This window comes from Rattus norvegicus, chromosome 10 (assembly GCF_021556685.1).
Source record: "Rattus norvegicus strain SHRSP/BbbUtx chromosome 10, alternate assembly SHRSP_T2T, whole genome shotgun sequence".
Classification (NCBI taxonomy): domain Eukaryota; kingdom Metazoa; phylum Chordata; class Mammalia; order Rodentia; family Muridae; genus Rattus; species Rattus norvegicus.
The window spans coordinates 92,391,524-92,415,480 of NC_141543.1; the positions used below are offsets into that span (position 1 = coordinate 92,391,524).

The 23,957-nt window shown below is 51.4% G+C and overlaps 2 protein-coding genes across 10 annotated transcripts; one reads left to right on the top strand and one right to left on the bottom strand.

Annotated features, from left to right (window-relative positions):
- The first annotated feature begins 6,930 nt into the window (after positions 1-6,930).
- On the top strand, positions 6,931-13,304 carry Tubg2 (tubulin, gamma 2). 2 transcript variants are annotated; one of them, NM_001399488.1, is given in 11 exon segments: positions 7,045-7,198; positions 7,475-7,587; positions 7,779-7,946; positions 8,252-8,320; positions 8,596-8,675; positions 10,231-10,357; positions 11,541-11,627; positions 11,735-11,884; positions 12,318-12,470; positions 12,549-12,710; positions 12,919-13,300. In NM_001399488.1, coding segments are annotated over 11 exon segments (1,356 nt in total). In that variant the 5' UTR covers positions 7,045-7,149; the 3' UTR covers positions 13,117-13,300.
- An 879-nt stretch (positions 13,305-14,183) lies between these two features.
- On the bottom strand, positions 14,184-22,614 carry Plekhh3 (pleckstrin homology, MyTH4 and FERM domain containing H3). 8 transcript variants are annotated; one of them, XR_015630824.1, is made up of 13 exons: positions 22,023-22,614; positions 19,954-20,009; positions 19,530-19,609; positions 19,249-19,440; positions 19,006-19,163; positions 18,778-18,898; positions 17,712-18,018; positions 16,921-17,128; positions 16,506-16,633; positions 16,109-16,241; positions 15,480-15,916; positions 14,978-15,169; positions 14,184-14,558 (listed from the first exon to the last, which is right to left on the bottom strand). XR_015630824.1 is itself a non-coding variant. In XM_087573189.1 (13 exons), exons 1-13 carry the CDS (start codon positions 22,182-22,184, stop codon positions 14,382-14,384), a joined length of 2,385 nt encoding a protein of 794 aa, XP_087429315.1. In that variant the 5' UTR covers positions 22,185-22,614; the 3' UTR covers positions 14,184-14,381. The 8 variants fall into 8 exon arrangements, 4 of the variants coding, with proteins under 4 accessions (XP_087429315.1, NP_001032279.1, XP_087429316.1 ...); XR_015630823.1 differs by having other exon boundaries at positions 16,497-16,633; XR_015630821.1 differs by having other exon boundaries at positions 16,497-16,633; positions 21,453-22,614.
- Between the last annotated feature and the right edge of the window lie 1,343 nt (positions 22,615-23,957).

Genomic DNA, 23,957 nt, shown 5'->3' on the forward strand with positions numbered 1-23,957 from the left:
GAGTCCTGGCACCGGGAGGGGGATGCAGACAGCCGAGGCCAGGGAGGGCTGTGGGGTGATTTAAAGCCTTCTACAGAAGTCAGAAGGTTCTATGCGGAGAGCCTGGAAGGCAGCCAAGTTCTCTTTTTAAAAGAGAAAGGAAAGAAAAGAAAAACCCTTGTCTGATCATGACTTAGTAGAGGCACTTTGCCTAACAATTTTCAGTGTCTCCCTCCCAGAGAAAGGCAGCCAGACCGGGACTGCCAGACCCAAAGGAGGCCAGAAGCCTGCAGCTGGTGGCTAACAGCCCAGCCAGATTGTAGAGAGCAGCAAACAATCAGCAAGCAGGGCTTGGAATGTTCCAGAGGCTGGAGGAAGAGGCTCCGACCGAGCCCTCAATAATTGGTTCAGAGACAATTAGACATCCATATGGAAAAAATAAAATAGATCCCTATCTCACGGCAGGCCTCCAGATAAATTCCAGATGAATTGAAGACCTACAGGGAACAAGCTGAACTATCCAAGCGCGGCTGGAAGAAGGCATAGGGTAGATGCGGGGCTCCGGGACAAACATGTAAGGAACGATATAAAGGAAAAGATGGGTGCTATCCTCATGAAGAGGAAAATGGTAAGCAGGAGTTCAGGGGTGATGCCCGCTGCGCTCGCTCTGGAGCTGACTCTGGGGCTCGCTCTGGGGCTCGCTCTGGGACTGGGAGCAGGAAACAAAACTCTTTTTCTTTTTTTTTTTTTTTTTTTTGGTTCTTTTTTTTTCCGGAGCTGGGGACCGAACCCAGGGCCTTGCGCTTCCTAGGTAAGCGCTCTACCACTGAGCTAAATCCCCAGCCCCACTCTTTTTCTTTTTTAAAATTTTATTTTCAAGACAAGGTTTCTCTGGGTAGCCCAGCTGTCCTGGGACTCTCTGTATAGACCAGGCTAGCCTGGAATTTAGAGTTTCACCTGCCTCTGCCTCCTGAGTGCTGGGATCAGAGGAGTGTGCCACTTTAAAAAAACAAACAAACAAACAAACAAAGAAACAGATTAAAAAAAACCCCTATTATTGTGTATATAAATTTCTGCAAGTGAAGGCCAGAGGACAATTGTATGTAGTGAGTTTCTCACCTACATTTGGGTTCTGGGAATTGAATTCTTGTCAGCAGGCTTATGAAGCAAGTGCTTTTCCCACTGAAACAGCCTGTCAAAATCTTTTCTAGGTGTAAAACTTAAGACACCTAGAATACACACACACACACACACACACACACACACACACACTAGAATACACACACACACACACTCAGTGTGTGTCTGTGTGCAAGTATGTGTGTGTGTGTGTGTGTGTGTGTGTATTAGACTTTTTTAAAAGACAATGATTTGCAGCGTGCACTTCAGCCAAGCAAGTGCTGTGATGACAAGTGTGCACCACCATACCTGGCTGAAGAATATCTTTCACTGTTTAAAAGAGACAATCCAAGGAGCAGGCAATTCAGAGAGGAAAAACCCCCAAATCATAAGAAAAGTAGAAATGCCAGGTGTTGGTGATCTTGTTACTACCAGGCTGCCTGCCTTTGCGAGATACTCAAAAAACCCATTTTCTTCCAAAAGAAAGAGGAGTCGGGGGAGGTGGGTAGGAAAGTTTAATGGAGTTCAACTGTGATAATTAGAAACAAGAAATTCCATCCAGGATCCAGGGAACTGACAACTGTTGCCATCTGATAGCCCAGGTGCAGATTTAGGTACAAGAAAAAAAAGAGAAGAGTGTAACGCGCTACAACGATCTATAATGAAATAAGAAACCCATTGAGTAACAAGTTTCCCAAAGATTAAAATTCCATCCTGGAAGAAGCTCCTAAGGAGGAAGGTAAACAATTCAAAATAACTTCAGGAAGCCCCTGAAACTGACAAGGGTCACTAGGTTGTCCTTGCCAGAGTAAGCAATAAAAGCTGAGATTGTTTATGGATAAAGAATAAATTTACTTTATTCGTCCACTGGGATACTACCAAGCTGCTGCAAAGAACGAAACCGGGCTGGAAATGCAATTCAGAGATGGGAGTATTTAACTAAGCTTATGAGCACAAAAAACAAACAGCGAAAACAAACAACAAAAGGGGCTTTAGGACAGCACAGTAGGCAAACATGCTGACCACACAAGGATGAGACATGCATTTTGGGGACCTGGAGAGATGGCTCAGTGGTTAAGAGCACTGACTGCTCTTCCAGAGGTCCTGAGTTCAATTCCCAGCACCCACATGGTGGCTCACAACCATCTGTAATGGGATCCGATGTCCTTTTCTGGTGTGTCTGAAGACAGTGACAGTTACAACATAATAAATTAATTAAAAAAAAAAAAAAAGAAAGAAGTGGAAAACATACGTTTCCTCTCTGGAACCCACACTCCTAAAAGTATGACCTCCATGGGTATGTCATGATTTTTTCCTGCCTGGTGCCTACACACACAAGATATATACATATATCCTATAATAATAATGAAATAAAAATATTATGGGCCGGAGAGACAGCTCAGCAGTTAAGAGTACTTGTTGCTCTTGCTAAGGACCGGAGTTCAATTCCCAGCACCTATTTGATAGCTCACAACCATCTGTAACCCCAGTTCTGGGGGTCTGACATCCTCTTCTAACCTGTAGGCACACCAGACATACACATGGTACACACACACGTGAGGTATATGTATATGCGGGCAACACACTCATATACCTAAAATGTAATTAAATAAATAATACATAGTGGCCAGGGATGTGGCAGAGATAGGATACGCTGGCTGAATACCTGCAAGGTCTTGGGTTCCATCCTTAAGAACAAATATTTTAAAAGTGTTTAAATAAAAATAATAGTACTATGTATGCATATATGTGTATATATATATATAGCATATATATACTCTGTGTGTGTACAGGAGAGAAGGAAAGAAAAGAAAAACTAAATTTACATATATAAACATGACCAAATCACAACAATTCTAATGTACAGAGAAAAAAAGTAGGTTGCTTTTCTATGCTGTTGTACTCTGACACAATTTATATAAGATTTCAGGGTCAGAGAATTAAGGCATTAGTTAAGGGCATTTGTTGTTCCTACAAAGGATCACCCTCCCACCTGATGCTTTCTTTTGGCCTTTGAGTGCATATTCATACATGAATACAAACCACTCAAAGACAGAAAATAATAAAAATAAATCCTCTCGAAGGCTGGAAAGGTTTTGGTCTGACCTCAAAGCTGAGGTCAAACAGTCATAAGTTCAAGGGTAGCCTGGGCATTTTTGTAAGACCCTGTCTCAAAATAAAAAGTAAAAAGGAGCTGGCATGGAGATTAAGCACCCTGACCAATCTTGGAGAGGATTAGAGGTCGAATGCACACACACACACACCACACACACACACCAAAGTAGTTAAAATAGACATTTAAATTTTAATTTTAGTTTTTGGGGTTTTTTGTTTGTTTGTTTGTTTGTTTGTTTGTTTTTTCCTGAGTACTGGTGTTTGGGCTGCAGGGTCTGTGCTACAGCAGGGACCAGAAGAAAGCATCGGAACCTCTGGGACTGGAGTTGTTAGCCATGATGCACTGTTGTGTAACAATTTCCTCAGAGATTGAAACATTCTATTTCCTCAAGATTGAAACACTCTACCTCTCTAGGAAGCCCCCGAAGCAGGAAGGTTTTAAAAAAAAAAAAAAAACAAAAAACCTCAAGCTTCAGGAAGTCCCTGAAACTGACCAGAATCAATAAGCCCCTCCCTGCCAGAGTAAACAATAAAAACTGAGAGTCCCTTTCAGCCAAGGTAAAGCTAAGCCTCAAAGATTCTCAGACCAGACCAGTTTTCTGGAAGAAGAAAAACCTAGAAAGCTGCTTGAAGGAGGGTTAGACCAACTGAGTCACTTGGAAAGGACAAGGTCCAACCTGTTGAACTGCCTGTAGACTGTGCAGTGTGCTCCAAGCTCCCAGCTTTGTGGGCTATCACCATCCTGGGTGGGCTTTGGTGATGCACCATGATTCATTTCTGCCTTCACCCACATCCCTGTAAGTAACCCCAATAAAACTCACTGGTTCAGCAACTTTGACTTTGGTGTTATCTGTGTACTATGGTCTGTCCTGTGCTTCCTATCTGGGGTGAGTAGATGTGTGTGTTGGGTTTCCCCAGGAAAAGTTTTGTCACTATATACAAGTGCTGGGAACCAAACCCAGTTCTCTTAACTGCTGGGCCATCCCTGCAACCCCAATGGGTTTTGTTTTGTTTGTTTTTTAAGTAAAAAGAGAGCTGTGATTATATCTTGAGGAAGGGTATTAGCCTCATGTGAGAGCAAAATCCTAGGTTCAGTTCCTAGCACCACAAGAAGAGAATGGATCAAACACACACACACACACACACACACACACACACACACACACACACACACACACGTAATTCTTTACTTTTTATCTAGTTTTAAATTTTATTACTATTATTATTTTATTTATTTTTATTTGTTCATTTTCTAAGACAGGTTTTCACCATGTAGCCCTGGCTGTCCTGGAACTTGCCCTGTAGACCAGGCTGGCCTCTAACTCAAAGATCTGCCTGCATCTGCCTCCCAAGTGGTAGGACTAACGGCATGTGCCACCACTGCCTGAACTATTATTCAACTTTAAAAGGCAAAGCTGGGGCTGGAGAGATGGCTCAGCGGTTAAGAGAACTGACTGCTCTTCCAGAGGTCCTGAGTTCAATTCCCAGCAACCACATGGTGGCTCACAACCATCTGTAATGAGATCTGATGCCTTCTTCTGGTGTGTCTGAAGACAGCTACAGTGTACTTATACACATAAATAAATAAATCTTTTAAAAAAAAAGGGGGGGGGTGGGGATTTAGCTCAGCGGTAGAGCGCTTGCCTAGGAAGCACAAGGCCCTGGGTTCGGTCCCCAGCTCCGGGAAAAAAAGAACCAAAAAAAAAAAAAAAAAAAGACAAAACTGTTCTGACTGTATGGATCCTTTAAGTAGGTAGAGAAGGCAAATCCCTAAGACAGAAAGGATGGTCAATGTCAAGGGTTGGAGAGGGGTGGCTACACAACTGAGAAGTTTGGAGCTTTAGTTTGGGAAGAAGTTCTGGCTGTGGTGGCCTAAGAGAAACATCAGCCGGGAGATCAAGAGATCATGCCTGTGAGCTACAGAGTGATGCTGTGGTCAGCCTGCGTCACATGAGAGATCCTGTCCCCTCCTCCAACCCCTCAAAAAAAAGAATCAAAACAAAAAGTTCTTACACTTACAAAAGGTTAAAATAGTAAACTTTGGCATGGCAGTGGTGGCGCACACCTTTAATTCCAGTGTTTGTTGGGGAGTCAGAGACAGGTGCATCTCTGTGGGTTCAAGGCCAGCCTGGTCTCAGATCGAATTCCAAGACACCCAGGGATACAGAGAAATCTTGTCCCCCAAAACCACTTGGTATCTTTTAAAAAGGTACACATTAATTAATTAAGATACAGGGGTTGGGGATTTAGCTCAGTGGTAGAGCGCTTGCCTAGGAAGCTCAAGGCCCTGGGTTCGATCCCCAACTCCGAAAAAAAAGAACAAAAAAAAAAAAAAAAAGATACAGTGTAGCCTGAGCTGCCCTAGAACTCAATGTATAGACTAGGCTGACTTTTCTCTGGCTCTGGGTGCTGGGCTAAAAGGTATGCCTCTGCCTGGACCTACTTTTTTTTTCTTTTTTTAATTTTTTTTTTTTTTTTTTCCGGAGCAGGGGACCGAACCCAGGGCCTTGCGCTTGCTAGGCAAGCGCTCTACCACTGAGCTAAATCCCCAACCCTTTTTTTCTTTTTTTAAAGATTTTATTTACTTATTTTATATGAGTACACTGTCGCTGTCTTCAGACACACGAAAAGAGGACATCAGATCTCATTACAGATGGTTGTGAGCCACCATGTGGTTGCTGGGATTTGAACTCAGGACCTCTGGAAGAGCAGTCAGTGCTCTTAACTGCTGAGCCATCTTTCCAGCCCAGGACCTACTTTCTAATTATATTTATTTATTCTGTGCAAGTTTGCATACTCCAAGAGCAAGCATATACAGGGGTCAAAGGACAACCCAGGAGTAGGTTCTTGATTCTCTCTTTCCATCATGGGGACCCCACAATCAAACTCAGATATTGTCAGGTTGGTCAGACAGGCCCTTATGTCGCCCGCCAGCCTAAGATGGTGATTTATTTTATGACCCAGGGTCTCACTATGTAGCTCCAGTTGGCCTGAAATCCATTAAATAGATTGGATGACCTAGAACTCACAAAGATCCTCCGGGCTCTGCCTCTGCCCCGCCAAGTGCTGGGATTAAAGGCACAAGCCACCACACCAGGTCCCAGATGACAAACTCTATAGTTTTCATAGTGTAAGACTATGAAAATAGCTGAACCCTTTTAGTCCCAGCACTTGGGAGGCTGAGGCAAGCAGATCTATGTATTCGAGGCAGCCTAGTCTACAGAGTGAGTTCCAGGATCGCCAAGGCTACACGGAGAAACCCTGTCATGATACACAAAAAGATAAAATTAAAGAATACACACACACACGGGGTTGGGGATTTAGCTCAGTGGTAGAGCGCTTGCCTAGCAAGCGCAAGGCCCTGGGTTTGGTCCTCAGCTCCAAAAAAAAAAAAAAAAAAAAAAAAAAAGAATACACACACACACACACACACACACACACACACACAAATTTGGCTTGGGTTAGATGTGTAGCTAAGTGGTTTGGCTCTTGCCTAGCATGCTCGGGGACATGGGTTCAATTCCCCAACTTAAATATAGCCCCTCAATTTAGCAGATCCGGCAGGTGTAGGCAGGTGACTCCCACACTTGGAGCATCCACCTGGCCGCTTCTCCCTCTCCTCCCCCACATCCCTGGGGATCCTCCGCTGGCCAAGTGTTACCGTGCGCACGCGCACATAGTGACAGGAAGCGTGGCCTCACTCTGCGCCTGTGCTGAATTCCAGCTGCAACTGCTAGGAGAGAAAATGATGCCCAGGATGGGCTCTGCCGCCCGCCGGCTGCGGAGAGCCCACACTGCACACGCGCAGACACAGCGCCCGCATCAAAACAGCGGCGGACAGCGCGTTCCCCATGTCCTGCGCCTCTGGCTGGCAGGAGTTCCTCTCAGCCGTGACCCCCGCCCGGCCAGGCCAGACGAGCTCCCGTCTGATCGGAGATGCCCCGGGAGATCATCACCCTGCAGCTGGGCCAGTGCGGCAACCAGAGTGAGCAAGCAATCACTGTGCCCCGCTAGTCTCTGGTTCTATCCCTCGGGCCGCACTCAAGTGCCTGGTACCCATCAATTCCCTTTGTCCTTCCCATGGACCACCCTTCCTATTGAGCATGATGATTCAGGGAAGAGCTGCCTTCTCAGCCCTGGGCTGTGACATCTTCCAGACCCAGGCGTTTTGGGTCACCTCCTGGAGTGTAATAGGCTCTGAGCCTGGGGTTCTCAGGCCTTAAGGCTCTAGCAGACTTGGGCCTCTTTCCCCCTCCCCCAGTTGGGTTCGAATTCTGGAAACAGCTGTGTGCTGAGCATGGCATCAGCCCGGAGGGCATCGTAGAGGAGTTCGCCACCGAGGGCACTGACCGCAAGGACGTCTTTTTCTACCAGGTGCCCCTCCCCCTCCACAGAAACTTGCCAGGACCTTGGAGACCTGAAGGGACTGGCAGCCACATGGTGCTGGGAAAGTCACTGGGCAGATGGGAACAGAATGGCTGTCTTGAGGGAGGGCCTGCCGAAACCAGAGTTGGGGACTTGACTCATCCTAGCTCCCTGGGCCAATCCTGGCTTCCCTTTGACAGGCAGACGATGAGCATTACATCCCCCGGGCTGTGCTGCTGGATCTGGAGCCCCGGGTGATCCATTCCATCCTCAACTCCTCCTATGCCAAGCTCTACAACCCAGAGAACATCTACCTGTCCGAGCATGGAGGAGGGGCTGGCAACAACTGGGCCAGGGGATTCTCCCAGGTGTCAGTCCCAGACTTTCTTGGTAATCCTAGCCAGGGATAAGGCAAGGCTCAAACAAACCTGGGGATCTGTCCAGGCTAGACTTGCAATTATTAAAGAGACTAATGGATATGTTGAGAAGAGGGACTACTTGGAAGGTTATGCAAATTTTATGTAAATCCTTTCACAAAGTAGCATTTCTGGGTTGAGAAAGGTTGCAGTCGGGAAGCTCAGCTTCAGGATGGCAACAGAGACAAAGTGTGGAGTTCTTGGTGCTGAGAAAGGAGCCTTTGGCCTGACTTTCCCTTCCCCATGTCTACATATAGGGCGAGAAAATTCACGAGGACATCTTTGACATCATAGACCGAGAAGCAGATGGAAGTGACAGTCTAGAGGTGAGGGTGTTCCACAGGGAAACAGACTGGGGGAAAAGATCAGGCAGGATTTAAACACGTGATGCGGTGGAGCCATTCAACTGGGCATCCATTCGGGGACATCATATAGAACGCATTAAGGTGACTAAGCCACTGCCTTGTTCCAGGGAAATCAGAATCTCAGTGCTGTCACTTAGCCTCTCCTTGGTCTCTGAGCCTTTCCAAGGAGCCTCAGAGACAAGGCTGATGTCTCTCTTTGAGATACCTGGACACTGCCTCTTTCTCTCCCCATTCAGGGATTTGTGCTGTGTCACTCCATTGCTGGGGGGACAGGTTCCGGTCTGGGCTCCTACCTCTTAGAGCGACTGAATGACAGGTAAGCCTGCGTTTAAGAAGTCATTAGCCTTGACTCTTTGGTATGCGGGTTAATATTTTAATTACACTGTTGCTTATTTTGGGGGAGGCATACCTGTCCATGCATAGATGCATACGTGTGGAGGTCAGAGGACAGCGTGTGCCGGTTGGTTCTCTTTCACCACGTGGATCTCAGGAACCGCTGAGGTCATTAAGTTGTGGTGGCAAGCATCTCTACCTTACCCGCTGAGTCACCTTACTGTTGACTGGTTTCTTTTTTTTTTGGGGGGGGGGGGGGTTCTTTTTTTCGGAGCTGGGGACCGAACCCAGGGCCTTGTGCTTCCTAGGTAAGCGCTCTACCACTGAGCTAAATCCCCAGCCCCTGGTTTCTTTTAAAACCCAGTTATGTTCTGTGAATGTTTTTGTTTTAATCCCAGGTGTGGGATGAGAGGCTGCTTCCCAGCAGGTGATTATGATTTGCCTCGTGCACTGGAAGGGGCGTGATCTTTGCCAGCTGCAGATAGTTTGATTCTGGGGACTCTGGAGAGAGTATAAATGCCAGAGGCCTGAGAGGGGCAGGGGTGCTTGAAGGGAGGCTGCTACTCTCCCCCACCCCCTGCTTCTGGTTGCTGTTGTTGGTTAACAGGAAGCTGGAGATACCCTGACATGAAGATCGAACTGGCCCCAAGAAGCTCGACAGCCCTAATCAGCAGGAAGTAGTCTAAAGAGGACTATGACCGCTTCCCCCTTTAGCCTTCTTTCTCCCATATCTAGTGTTTGGGGCGTTGGAAGGGATCAGAGTGAAATAAAGGTTGGAAGGAAGGTAGAAGTAAAAAAAAATAATAATAAAATAACTAAAAAACAAAAAATGCGAACACCTCATTGGTCAATAAGAAGAGAGTTTTGATGAGTTACCTACCTTAAGCTGACCTGTTAACATGTCTGGAAGGGACTGGCCTGATGGTTAATTGATACAGGAAGACCTGGCCTATTGTAGGTGGCACTATTCCCTTGGTAGGTGTTCCTGCACAGCATAAAAGAGAAAGCTAGCTGCCAGCCAGCAAGCAAGGATCCATGCATTTAATTCCCTCTGCTCTTGACTGTGGACGTCCTGCTTTGACTCCCCAGAAATAATGTGTTGTAACCTAAAACTGAAAGTCAAACAAGTCCTTTCTTTCCCAAGTTGCTTTTTGCTGTGTTTGTCACAGTAACAGGAACTGAAGTAGAATTCCTAGATAATCTCTTTCCACGTTGTTTCTTTACCCCCTTGAGCTGGAAGTTTTGGGGGGTTCTGTTGTGTTGTTGTTGGGTTTTTGTTTGTTCATTTGTTTGCTACTCCCTGAGTCACCGGGACAGAACCATCCAGAGAACACCTTGGAAGCAAAAACTGGGCAGGGAGATGGGATGTTCCCTTGGGACCTACAGAACGTGGCTTGTCCTCTGGGTGCCAAGCACTGAGGCGTGCTCTTGATCCTTTTGTACACGAGCTCAGTGGCACTTGGAAAGGAGATCGATGGCTGGGGAGGTCCTTCCGGTTCACAGTGCCTTCCTCTGCTTTCCCTCTTCTTTGCCCTCAGGTACCCCAAGAAATTGGTGCAGACCTACTCTGTGTTTCCCAACCAGGATGAGATGAGTGACGTGGTGGTCCAGCCCTACAACTCCCTCCTCACCCTAAAGAGGCTGACCCAGAACGCGGACTGTGTGGTGAGGAAAGGAAGAGGGAGTCAGGACTTAGCTCCCCTTCTAAGACTTGTCCGTGCCCTTCTCTGGCCCTGGCTCACACAAAACACCCAACAAAGCCATGACACTGGGCCAGATTATGAACTAAGATGCCAACTTCCAAGTTGCTTCCAGGATTTTGGGGCAGCCACAGAGTATTCCCCTGTCCCGGCATATTACCCCATTTTGCCTATTCGGTGCCTCCTTGTGCTTGAACTCAAAGGTCACTTTAATAGCAAAACCTCCCCGCCTCCATTATTCAGATTCCTTTGTGTATGTTGTGAACTAAACTTGTCTTAGGTGCACGTGGTTGTTTATGCCCGTAATTCCATTTTTGCGTAGGCTGAGGCAAGAGGATCACTATTTGTTCAAAGGATAGCCTGGGCTACATAATTAAGTTCCAAGCCAGACTGAGCTATGGACTGAGATCTAGTCTAGACTAAAAGAAAGAAATGGGGGTTGGGGATTTAGCTCAGTGATACAGTGCTTGCCTAGCAAGCGCAAGGCCCTGGGTTCGGTCCCCAGCTCCGAAAAAAAGAAAAAGAAAAAAAAAAGAAGAAATGAAGCAGGATTTTACTAAATCTGTCCTAGCTGACCTCAAACTTGTGATCCTCCTTACCTTACCTTTTTCTTAAATGTATTTATTCTATGTGAATACACTGCAGCTGTCTTCAGACACACCAGGAGAGGGCATCAGATCCCATTACAGGAGGTTGTGAGCCACCATGTGGTTGCTGGGATTTGAACTTAGGACCCCTGGAAGAGCAGTCAGTGCTCTTAACCGCTGAGCCATCTCTCTAGCTCCCCTACCTCGGCTTTTTAATTGGAAATGTGTGTACTCCCATGCCTGCTGTATTTATGGCTAAAAGAGACTAAATCTGAGCTATACCTCCAGCCTTGTTTCAATAATTGCTTTTTCCTGGACTGTAGGCCCAAGGGCGGCACATATCTGTTCTCTGTAGTCTCTCTAGAACCAAGGCATGTGGGGGACATATATGTTTATGGTCCTGTGTCATGCCATTACTCTTATGGTATCCCAGAGATAGAATATTTCTTTGAAGGTAGCAAATCTACTTCCTGGTTTGGGAATTTACAGACATTACGCATTGTCTTATTCCGAGGTCCCCTTTTGCCTCAAAAGATGTTATAGAGCCCCATATCCTGCCAGGTGGTGCTGGACAACACGGCCCTGAACCGGATCGCCACAGACCGCCTGCACATCCAGAACCCATCCTTCTCCCAGATCAACCAGCTGGTGAGCCCCCACTCCTGGAATGAGAGCCCTCTGTCTGCGAGAGAGTCATCAGAGGAGGGATGCTCCACCTCCATCAAGTCCCATGACACAGTATTTCCTGCTCCCAGGTGTCCACCATCATGTCAGCCAGCACCACCACCCTGCGCTACCCCGGATACATGAACAACGACCTCATCGGCCTCATCGCCTCACTCATTCCCACCCCTCGACTACACTTCCTCATGACTGGCTATACCCCCCTCACCACGGACCAGTCAGTAAGAGCTCCCCCAGTGTCCCAGCACTGAGGCCTTTCCCTTTTCCATACTCTCCCACACAAAGCCACTCTTTGCAGCCCTTCTCTACCCACCTCCCCAGGTTCTATACTCAGGGCCTGACACTGCCACCAGTTTGCAGCCCTGCCTCCGTGTTCTACTACCTTTGTTTGGCTCCTGCAGGAGTGCTGCCCAATGGGGTCTCCTGCTCATTGCTCAAGGGCATGGGATTGGTGAGCTGAGAGCCATGATCGATCAATTGATCGATCCTAATCCCATGGCAGAGACTCAGCACAGACCTGATCTAAAGACAGTCCCCAGAGGCCACACCTCCTGCCAGCTGATGGGGACAGAGTTGACCCTTCTCCTCTGTCCATGCCTCTCTGAGTTGCTCCCTGACTGCTGCCCGGGTCCCTGTGAATCCCCGTTCCCTCAGGTGGCCAGTGTGAGGAAGACAACAGTCCTGGATGTCATGAGGAGACTGCTACAGCCCAAGAACGTGATGGTGTCCACAGGCCGGGATCGTCAGACCAACCACTGCTACATCGCCATCCTCAACATCATCCAGGGAGAGGTGGACCCCACCCAGGTAAGGAAGGCCTCTTTACCCTAGCCTGGGGACCACAGGATGGAGAAGAAGCCACCACCACCTCTCTGCCCACTTCAGGTTCACAAGAGCCTGCAGAGGATCCGGGAGAGGAAGTTGGCCAACTTTATCCCCTGGGGCCCGGCCAGCATCCAGGTGGCCCTGTCAAGGAAGTCTCCCTACCTGCCCTCAGCCCACCGGGTCAGCGGGCTCATGATGGCCAACCACACCAGTATCTCCTCGGTGAGCACAGTCTCCTGTTGTCCCTGTGTTACCGGGAGTCAAACCCAGGGCTTCGGGAATGGGAGGTAGCTCTCCCCACTCTGAGCCACACCCCAGCTCCTGGTCTTTGGCCACTCTGCTCCATTCCCTATGTCCTTAGTCCCCACCCTGTCTGTCCCTAGTTCTGTGTTCTGCCTGCATGCTGTTCTGAAGCTCTCTTTCCCTCTAGCTTTTTGAAAGTTCCTGCCAGCAGTATGACAAACTGTGGAAGCGGGGGGCCTTCCTGGAGCAGTTCCGCAAAGAGGACATCTTCAAGGACAACTTTGAGGAGATGGACAGATCCAGGGAGGTGGTGCAGGAGCTCATCGATGAGTATCACGCTGCTACCAGGCCGGACTATATCTCCTGGGGCACCCAGGAGCAGTGATTGCATTTTCTGCTGTTCCCCTGGACAAGCCCAGCCTCCACCATGCCTGGACCCTCTGACACAATGTCCCCTCACATTTCTGAGTTCATGTCCCGTCTAGGAGCTGTTCCTATCTCTTCCTTCTCATTCCTGGTTCTTCACTGACTTCTTTGGTTCTAATAAAGCAAGAAGGCTCGATGATAAATACAGCAGAGCTTGGTCTGTGACTATGGGACACCAAGTGAGCACACCTTCCATATGACAACACATGACAACAGGCTGGCCTTCACCTGCTCCAACTTACTCCTTAGGTCTTAGTGTGTTTTCACTGTTCCCCATCTTACCTCGAACCAGCCTGTTTTCCTAGGGGTCAGTCCCTCTCTTGGGATGACTGAAAGTTCCTGACCTGCTGTATCCTCAGTGCCTATGCCCCTGTTCCCAGTTGGGTGACGTTGCCTTAACCTCTTATACTCAAGAGATACAGGGTCTAGGGACAAAGGGGCCATGGTGGTCTGAGCAAGTTAGAATAGCTAGGATAGAGGAGTCCCATTGTCTAGGACCACCATCGTCTTCAGGAACATAACCGTACTGAACCAGCCTGACAGAATAAAAAATTCAAGAGTAGTCCTGCGCCCACCATACCAGAGATGTTTCTACATCTGCACGCGGCCCCAGTCACCTCTCCATTTCATTCTGAAGGCACAGGGAAATGAAACATGGACCAGATAGGGCCCAGGAACTGAACACCAAGGGAGGACCTGGGTAGTGCCTGTCTTGATGACTCACTGCCCTCACAGGCCAGGGATGACAGGAGGCCACCCTCATACCACTTCATGGCAAACAGAGGGTGAGTAATTGCCAGCTTCCAGTATTGCCTTCTTGCCCGCTCCACCCACCATCCTATGATGGCATACTGGCCAGGAGGAGGTTAAAACCAGAAGGTCAAGGAGGGTGGAGCTCTGTGGTATCCAGACTTCCCTCAGTGCCTGGTAAAAGCCCAGTGTGTGGGTGTCCTGGAAGGGGGGAGGGGTTGTTCTGAGCCATGGGGACTCCGACTTGTCCCACCAACAACAGTCCCTCAGGAAGGCTTTGTGTAAATAGCGATTTTTTTCTTCTACAAATAAATTAAGAAACAAACTAGAAAACTGTCCACACCCATTGCTGCCCTCTGGTGTGGGTGTACCCTGTCCCTGCAGGGCCAAAAAGGGTCCATGGTTGCCTCAGATCTCGGAGCACTCCCGGTCTCAGGCTGGAGGCAAAAGAAAAGTCCTGACCTCTTGGCAGACTTAGTCCTGCAGCTGCCTCAAGCAGCCAGACTGTCCCTGGGGCTTTTCCAGAACTTGGTGCTGGCTGGGAGGGGAGGTGTCCGACAGGTCTTGGCTTGGAGGACCAGAGCTGCTGCAGGGCCTCTCAGGGGAGGGGTTGGCCAAGTAGGCATTCACGAGCTCCATGATCTCTTCCACCTAACAGAGGGCAGAGGGCAGTGTGTAACAGGACCCACTGGGTTCTCTTTTTCTTTCCTCTTCCTAAGCTCTAGGGCTCAAGCTTCTGCTAGGTAGGTTCCTGCATGTTCCAGGCTGAGCAACTTTCTCTTCCCTTTCACCTCTCTCCCTTCACACTCATTCCTCCCACCTCTCATCTCTTTCCCCACATCTTCCTAAGGCTGTCTTTGTGAGACTCCCTCCCTACTTACCCAGTGCCTCAGGCCTCTCCAGTGGACTCCTGTCCAGTTACTCTTTGTACTATCTTGGTCTTAGTCTATCATTTGACTCCCCCCAATCCCTTGAAAGCTCTTTAGGCTTGCTTCTGACCACAGCTGGAACCCGAGTATGTACAGCTGTACCTATGCCCGCGTTTTCTCTTCAGCCACCCTTGTTCTCACCTGGGGACTCTGCAGGAGGAGCTGGCTGTCACCCACCCTCAGCGCTAAGGTGTGAGGGCCTATTAGCTGGCAGGCGGCCACATGACCATAGCTGACACTGTGGATGGGTTCTGATTCACCAGGCCTGGAGAGCGACATGGCCTTTGCTCCCAGACCAAGGCAGAGCTTCTGTGGAGCACCTCCACCAGGCTCCTGCAGAGAGATGGGCGGGGTCAGGGTCGAAGGCGGGGCTGCTGCATCTTTATTTCTGGTAAGGGAGATGGCTGCGATCCGAAAGCTTCCTTGACCCTTGATTGACAGCACAGGTGTGGAGTGGCCAAAAGCACCTGGAGGTGCAAGCCCAAAAGCCTGAGAGTCCAGGAGTTTGAGATGGGCGAAAAAACCCTCACTGGGGGTATAGAGGGAGGCCTATGGCTCTGGGATAAAGGTATTGGGGCTTGGACCACCAGAGTCCCCCTTCTCCCTTCTCCCCCTCACCGTGCTCAGCTCCAGAACGTCATACCGAGCAGCGCCGAACCCCGGACACTGCGCCGCCAGAGCCAGGTAGGCAGCCATAGCCTCAGCTTGGCCCATGCCCCGCAGCCGCTTCCAGCCTCCCAGCACCGCAGCCGTCGTGCTGCCGCCGCCTCCTCCTCCCACCTGGGCTGTGCTTTCCGTCGAGCGGCCCGTCCCGATGCGCCGGGCACGCTCCGCCCGCCTCTTGGCCAGGCCAGGGCTCCAGAGCGCCCCGGCCAGCAGGGCGGCGGAGGGCGGTGGCCTCCGGGCAGGGCGCGACGGTTGTTCCCGCGGCGGGGCGGGGGGCGGCATTAGACGGTCCAGGAGCGGCAGGGGACCCCGTGGGGAAAAGTCGCGGTGCAAACTCTGCAGGCGCAGCGCCGCCAGGGCGCGCAGTGTGTCATCGGGTGGGGGCGGCCGGCCGCGCAGCAGCAGTGCGTGCGCCTGCAAGGGAAGTACAGCGTCAGTGTTGAAGCTGTAAAGACACCTCCGGGTTTGGAATCTGGGGAGATCTGGGTTTGAGGAAAGTCTCCCGTGGGGTTGCCAGAATGGTGAAATGAAGTTGGTTGGGAATAAGAGTTGTGCAAGCTTTGGTCGGTTTGGTCTGTCTGGAGGCGTGGAAACCAGAGATCCCACCTGCTCAAAGAGGAAAGGCAATTCGTGACCCTCTGGAGATAGCCCTTCTGGGTGCAGAGGTCCGTGAAGGCGAAGACACAGCCTCCACCCGGAGTCGGGCGAGTCCTCCAGTCCGACTTCCTCTGAGGTCAAACTGCAGAAGGGAAAAAGCAGCATTGAGACCGGGAAGCAGGGCCCTTTGGATGCAGGCTAGTGGTGGGGAAGGGGCAGGGACAAGACACATTTGGGGGCTGGGCCCTGGCGAGCTTTTTAAATCAAGACTACACACCACCGGCGGGTAAGGACTTGTCTGCAGATCAGCTAGCTACTGGCACGCCTAGATAAACGTGCTCAGTGATAGACAAAGTGGATTGGCTAATACAGCGCAGGGCTGGGGCTGGACATTTACTTCTCAAACCTGGTGAGCACGTCGGCCACAAGAGTCCCGCCAGCCAGGGCTCGCTCCTGGGCCCCTCGCTGCTCATACAAAGCGAATGCGTTCCGGCTCCGGGCCAAACCTAGTCTACCCACCAACTCTCGAGCCACCTAGAAAGAAGGGAGGAAGACGAAAGTCAAACCACTCGGGAGTCTTTTTCAGAATTCTGGAAAGAGCTGATCCTACTGGAGAGGGTCCCTTCGTTTTTGTTACCACCATTCCCAATGAAACAAATCTGAGACTAGGGGCAAAACGGTACCAGAGCTGGGCATGAGAAGCTAGAAAGGGTGTACCCTGTACCGGGGACCCTGAGTTCAACCACCAGTACTGTGGGTAAACAAAGCTGGAAGGTGAGTTTCCGAAGTGGAAACGAGAGGGATTCTTTCTTTGACCTCACCTCTCCCGCCGTAGTGTGGGAATCGATGGACACAGGACAGGCTCCAGCTCCGGGACAGTGTACGGTACACAACAGCTCTTGCCTTCTGCTCAGTGCAGAAATCTCTGCTAACGAAGGCACCAGCTCTCGGCCCCGAGTACGGCCCAGGGCTTTCCGAATGAAGCGTGCATATTCTGCCAGTTCTGAGTCTGGGAGTGCCTGCTCCGTCCTGAATTAGAAGGAATCCAAGGAACAGTGTCCCAAGAGTTTCTTTCTTAGTTTCTTTCTTCCTTCCTCCCTTTCCTTCCTCCCTTTCCTTCCTTCCTTCCTTCCTTCCTTCCTTCCTTCCTTCCTTCCTTCTAGCCTGCTGTCCTACAATTACTCTACCTACTTCCTCCAGCTCCATGATCTTAGGGGGATTAAAATCTGAAATCCAGGGGTTGGGGATTTAGCTCAGTCATAGAGCGCTTGCCTAGCAAGCACAAGGCCCTGGGTTCGGTCCCCAGCTCCGAAAGAAAAAAAGAAAAAAAGAAAAGAAAATCTGAAATCCAAGCACATTGCTTCCTTAAATCTTGCCTTTTTATACTTTTTTTCCCCCAAAGGGAGTGCCTTGCTGTGATTCACCTGGTCACGCGTGGGATATGATCTTGTAATTCCTATGAAGGTACTAAATACATTATTAGCACCAGGCCAGCTCTTGGGCATGTCTCGTCCCTTCCTTGGATCTTGGTTCTCCATTTCTCAAACTATTACACAGGGTCTGCCATGCTCTCCCAGCCTGGTAGCTTTTGGACTGAGGCCTCCACTCTTACCTCTCCAAATGCCCCAGGAGGTGCCCTCGGACAGCTCCCCCGGGCCGAAAGGTACAGCTCATGCAAGTGAGAAGCTGCCAGTATCGCAAGGCTGCAGGATCTTGAGTAGCAGGGAGCCCAGGGGGACCGGCAGGACCAGAGGTCTGCTTAGCCAGCTGCAGGAAAAGTTCGTCCTGGAGTGCAGGCAGGTCCCGGCAGGTCTGGAGCACACCCTGCATCAGGGGCCCAGGGCGCCGTGCCCCCTCCAGCGCCTGCAGTGCCAGGAACAGCCTCACTGCCTCCTCTCGTAAGGGTGCATAACCTGGACCTGTGGGAGGGTGGAGGTGGAGGGATGGTTTGGAGAGGGGACACAGAGCAGCGCCCTGGGAGGAAGGCACCATCCAGAGGAAGGTCAGAGGGAGTTTAAGGGCACAGGGGATGGCATGGAAAGGAGGGTACTAATGAAAGGAAAAGCAATGGTTCACAGACCCAAACTCTCAAGAACTCCTCTCTAGCCTGCTTAGCCTTTCCTAGTGAGGAAGAGAGAAACACTAGGGGCCAGATATTCAACCCCTCCCCACATTCTTTAACTGGGTACCCAGAGCCATCACTGTAAGCCAGTAAAAGAAAAAAATTTGCTCTGGAAACCGAAACCAGGGCTCCTGACATTCTGTAAGCCTCTAGCTTTATGACTTGAGCCAGTCAGTACTCCCTTTGCAGGGAGAAGTGTCCCTAGATGAGGCTGGCACAATTCCCCCAAATGATGGTTTCCCACTACCTGTAAGGATGATGTGTCCTAGTCTTAAGAGGATAATGAAAAAAAGATAGGAAAGTGTAAATGCTTCTGAAGGAAGTAATCAGAATGAGACCCTAAGGGGTAGAAGCCGGAGGGAGGCAGAGTTTTTATCCTGTTCTGGTTTTGCTGCCTCCAATCTTAGACTGCTTCCAGGTACACCCATAGACACTTTGAGAAGTCAGGTGATGGCTAGAACCCCAAAAGACTGAAAACTCCCTTCAGCTATTCAATTCTTACCCCAGGTCTACCCCATCCCATCAAGGAGACTTGATCTAGGGTTCACTCACTCACCTGGAGCACTGACTTCATAAGGCAGGGGCAAGAGTGGGGCATACAAGGCACTACTGGTGTGCCTCAGAATAGGGTTCCGCCGGTAGATAAGGGCCACTGCTTCTGGGTCCCCACCGCTCTCCTAGAGGTCAAGAAGAGGCTCGTTTAATAGAGGAAGGGAGTTCTTTATGAGACCAGAAGGTTTCTAGGACCACAACCCTCCTGGTTCTGATTGGAGAACTTTCTTACCTGTATGTCCCTGAGCAGTAGTTGGGTAGGGGTCTCCAGTGGAGCCTTGGAGGCAATCACCTCACGCAGTGCTACCCCCCAGCGCTCTGCCTCTGCCTGGCGTGGGGAGCAGAGGCGGATGCTATGTTTCCGGCCAGACACAGTGACTGACCACAGACCTGGTGGAAAGAGAAGCCACAGAGAGCAATCAGGGATTGTTGAGGCCCCTACCAGGAAGGTAGGGAAGTTCTCAAGATGTCTCACCGGTCTCTTTGGGCCTACGTTCCGGCCCAGTCACTGAGCACAGGCTTGTGAGGACCAGACTTCCGAGACGCCTTGCCCCTTTCCCGCTGCTGCTGAACTGGTCTAGGGAATCTCTGGTGAGCACAAACCAAGCTCTGCGTGGGAGCAACCATGGCCGTGCCCCTCCTCCACGGGGCTCCCGGTACAGCCAACCTGGGGGGTGGGGTGGGGAGATAGGGAAGACATTATTCCTAGGAGGGATGTGTTTGGGGGCCTCCAAAATTGGACCCAGGTGTTCCCACCTTTCACAATGACGTCAGGGTCGTCCTCCGGAAGTCCCTTGTCTGGGATGAGGCTCCAGGTCTCTTCCCAGCTCTGCAGTCTGGACCAGAGATGAAAAGTTGGACGAGGCTGAAGGGCCTCCACTCCGTCTCCTTATTAGGGGTTCCCCCAGACTACAAGGGGTACATGCTCCCTCACTGGGCACCCATCCTCCAGGTTGTGGGAACCGCGGGGCCGTTCTGACCTTGCACCAGAAATAACTAGGACCCCCCTTCCTCCCCGCGCCCCCGGCTGGACCGCCCCCCGGGACCCCAGCCAAACCACAGCGTCCGGAGGCACAGGCCTCTCCCTTATTGCACAACCCGAGGAGGGAAGACAGCAAGGAAGGGGGTCCTGAGAACTGGCTGCAATATTCAAACTAAAAGACGTAGAGTAAAAGCTCACCTGTCTGTGATGGGCCCGTTCCTTGTTGGCTGAGTCAGTGTAACGTCCAGGGAACCCTAGGGAGAGAAGCAGGAATACACTCAGAGGCCTTGACCCCTGGCACCAATGGTTTCACATGGGCCCAGGACATCTCTCACTGGATTGAGGAAGGAGTGTCTGAAGTCCGGTGACCGGGCAGGAAGAGCCAAAGCCACTCTGGGATTGTCCCTTCTACATACAAGTCTCTGAGGACCACTAGAGAATGCCCGAGAGCTATGAGCTCTAGACTTTTATCCATTGCCCTTTGAAAATGCAAGTATGGGGGCAGGGAAATACAGGGCTGGGAGTCAGGAGACCTGTGTTCTGCTGACAGAGGCTGGACCACTAAGCAGCTGCCATGCCTTAGGAGAGTCCCCTCCCATCTCTGGGGTTTAATTCTCCATCTTTCGAACTGGAAGCCTGATGAAGTCCCTTCTACCCACGGAAGCCTCTTCAATTTTTCTTTCCTTCACCCTCCTTGATTTGCTCAGAACCTCCAGGGAAGGAGAAGATAGGCTCCCAGGAAAACTGCAGGACCCAAGACTGGGCAAGGGTGGTTACAGGGCTGAACGAAGAAGGGAAAAGGGGCCCTTTTACAGAAGATGTTCTCCAAGAGCTTTGTGTGTTACTTTGCAGACAACCCTGAAGAAAGTGACATATGACCCCCTTGCTAGGGCTCAGGAGGGCATGAGGCTGCTAAGTGCATACAATTCAGGCCAAGGGTGGTTTGGAATTTTGCCCTTCTTGTACATAAACCCTGCCTAGGAACTTCAATTGTAACCTGGGGTCTGAGGTTGGTCAAAATCAACCCAGAGCCAAGCTAACTAGACAGGAACTGTGCCACGGTCCCATTGAGCCCAGACTGCTAAAGCCAGGAGGAGGATTGGGGGAGGAGGACTAGGGACACCTGTCCCTGAGCTCCTAGGAGTGGGGTGGAGGTGGGGCACAAGAGAGGCCATGGCCTATTTGACAGATATCCTACCCATGCTGGAAGCTTGAGAACTTCCAGGTCTCACTCTTGCCCTGGGAACCTACCCATTTCTTTTCTGGAGGTTCTGGGGGGGGGGGCTATCCACCACTCCATCAGAGGGCAGGTACTGATCCCCCCACCCCCCAACTACCCTAATCTCAGTCCCCTGCTTCCCCCCTCCTCCTCCCCTCCTCCCCTCTATATTTATCTGCCCTCTGCCTCGCCAGGTGCTGGCTCCTGCACTGGCTTCGGTGCAGCCCGCCCCACCCAGGAATGGAGCCACCGGGATTGCTGGGGACCCCTGAGCGGGGTGGTGGTGGGGAATAGGAACTGGACCCAGGCCACAGCACACAGAAGTCTGGTTGCCTCTGGTGGGTAAGGGTGTGAGGATGGAGGTCCTACACACCAATTGTTCCAGAGTGTCTCTCTCCCAGGGGAGATTTGATTTAAAAAAAAAAATCATCAACCAAGTGACCCTCACCCATTCCCCCTGGTTTCCCAGGAACCTCACCAGAGAAGGCAGAGAGTTCTGTCTTAAGTGGCAGGATAATGAGAAGTCCTCAAAGGGCCATCGTCCTGAGCTTTTTCTTTGTGAGGTCCCTGATGCAGACCCCAATTCTAGGATGTCTTTTTCCCCTCGCCCAGGATCCCGTGGTGGGAGCTCCCGCATCTGGCCCCAGTGCTCATGAACTATGAGCAGAGCGAACCCAGGCGTTCCAGCCGCCCAGCCGGCCTCGCCACATTCCTTGGCTCTGGCGGAGGCGGAAGGAGACGGGATGGGACGCGGGCCCGGCAGGGAAGGGAGAGGCAGGGCCAGGTCGGGCCACGCGTGACGCCTCCTCTGCCTCAGGGCCCCCAGCAGGTGGACAGCGCCTTGTGTGAGGCGCAAGGCCCACAGGCACATCCCGAATAGGGATACTTGCCCCTGGAGCTCCGGGGTTCTGGCCTTCAGACAAGAATCTCCCCCACATTTCCAGTTGGCCAAGAGGACCGAGTTTGGCCCAAGTATGGAGCAGGTTCAGGCGTGACGGCGATTGTAGTAGGAAGGATTGAACACGGTTCTAAATCCCTCTAGACTTACCCTCCCGCCGCCCGCTGGACTCGGGCTCCTTAGCTCAAAGGTCTCGTCGTCCTCGTCTTCGTCCCCGTCCCCGCTAAGCTCGCCGTCCCCGTAGTCCCGGTGCAGAAGAGTGAAGCCTCGACGGCAGCAAAGAAGCCACCACAATCCCCCGGGGAGAGGCATCCGGGCGAGCAGCCTGGGAATGGGGGCGCGGGCAGCGTTGCCGGAGCAGCAGGGAATCTGAGAAACTGAAGGTGCTCCGACCAGAACTCGGTAGAGATGAGGTGCGATGAGAGGAAAGAAGGGGGCCGGAAGGAGGCAGTGTCCAGCACTGAGGTGCAAGAGAACTACCACCAGAACCCGTTGGGGGCTCGATGTTTGGGCCCGGGCAGAGGAGGGGGGATTAGTGTCCAGGGCCGGGAGAAGGGAGCGGGGAGCAATGTCCGGAGCTGGGAAGTAGTGTTCGTTGTAGTGTCCAGCCCTGTAGGAGAAGTGCCTGGTGCAGCAATCGTGGTGGGCGGTTGTCCAAGCTCCAAGGAGGGTGGTGTCCGGTAGGGCGTCCGGTGGCCGGGGCCCGGGCGGCGCGCGCTGCGCTCCCTGCAGCCCCGGGACTGGCGCGTTGGGGGCGCGGGCAGAGTTCCCAGACCCCGCCTCCCTCTCTTCCCCCCCCTCCTTCCCTCCGCCTTCCCTCTTCTTTCTCTCCTCCCTTCTTTACTGGGTAGGGTCTACGTTGCATCACAGCCTCCTCTGCCCAATCACTGTTCCTGGCGCCGGCCAGTGAGACCAATCCCAAGCTCAAAACCACGGCGGGTTGTGTCACGTGTCTCGCTGAGCGACAGTGCGGAGGGGCGGGGGAAACTGGGGAGGGAGGGGGCGGTGCGATGTTAGCTACGCCCCAGCTTTTGAGGTCGGACCAGGGTGTCTGTGGCGTCACGAAGGCCCGCCTTCGTGCTCTTGTTTTAACTCTTGGCTCACCAAGCAGCAAATTAAAAACCCTCTCGAAGATCTGGAGAAGGAAGGGCATAAAACTGGAAGGAAGCCGAGCTACTGGCCTGTGATTACCTGTCACATCTTGGAGTCCCTGCAAAAGCAGAGAGCCTTAATATCTTTGAGGCACCCCACTCCAGCGTGTGAGATTTAGCTGAGAGGATTTAGATGAGATGGCAGCTCTCCATCCTTGGAGTTAAAAGAGTCCAGATTTAGATCTTAGCGACCCCCACTTTTGAGATGAAAAAGCTGAGAAAGGAGCTCCTGGAAGTCTCAGACAAAGATCTGAAATAAACGCAAATTTACAGTGCATCGAAGTGGAATGGGGAGAGTGGCTTGGCATGCTCGGGGATTCTGTGGTCTCAGAAAATCGACAGATCAGAAGCCCCTCAGGGCAACTATGCTGCATTTTCTGAACAAGAAGGGGTTAACGAGGGTGCTAAGAGTCCAGGGCGGGGTCCGCGCTACAGCCTAGACAGCGGGCGCGCACCAGTGCGCGTTGCTGACTCAGCGGCGATTCCCGCGGTCACTGGCGGAGGGCTCCAGGTGGACTCCGGTGGGTAGTGTATCCCTCTTGGAATATATGCACAGTTTTCGAGCCTTTCCTGGTTTCTGGTTCCAAGAGGCCAAAGTTTTAAGTCTTTACCGCCTGAGGCTCTAGGACCGGCGCACGACTAGCCAAGGCTGGGCTACGCTAGGCTGGACGAAGTGCAGACTTCAGGCCAACGGCTCCCTAGGGACCTGTACACCACGCCCCTTTTGCTCCTAGACTCCAGGCTGGAGCGGTGGTCTGACTTTGCTGACAGATACTAAACTGGGAGAGTTGTCTCATTTGAGCACAATCCTGGCACTTGTGATTATGCAAAGCAAAGACCAGAAATCAATGTACCATCTCCAGAAGCCATCCTGCCGGTACTTTCACAGTAAAGTGGTGTATGCTGAGATTTCAGAGGGCCAGGGACTCCACAA

Excerpts from the sequence above, each read along its gene's own strand:
- Tubg2 (XM_087574231.1), top strand. The coding sequence starts at position 6,959 with ATGATGCCCAGGATGGGCTCTGCCGCCCGCCGGCTGCGGAGAGCCCAC. Across the intron at positions 7,199-7,778 it reads GGGCCAGTGCGGCAACCAGA|GCAGACGATGAGCATTACAT; the intron begins GTGAGCAAGCAA and ends TCCCTTTGACAG. Across the intron at positions 12,471-12,548 it reads GAGAGGTGGACCCCACCCAG|GTTCACAAGAGCCTGCAGAG; the intron begins GTAAGGAAGGCC and ends TGCCCACTTCAG.
- Plekhh3 (XM_087573190.1), bottom strand. The coding sequence starts at position 21,845 with ATGTGCCTGTGGGCCTTGCGCCTCACACAAGGCGCTGTCCACCTGCTG. Across the intron at positions 19,164-19,248 it reads ACGTAGGCCCAAAGAGACCG|GTCTGTGGTCAGTCACTGTG; the intron begins GTGAGACATCTT and ends TCTTTCCACCAG. Across the intron at positions 16,634-16,920 it reads CCCACACTACGGCGGGAGAG|GTGGCTCGAGAGTTGGTGGG; the intron begins GTGAGGTCAAAG and ends CCTTCTTTCTAG.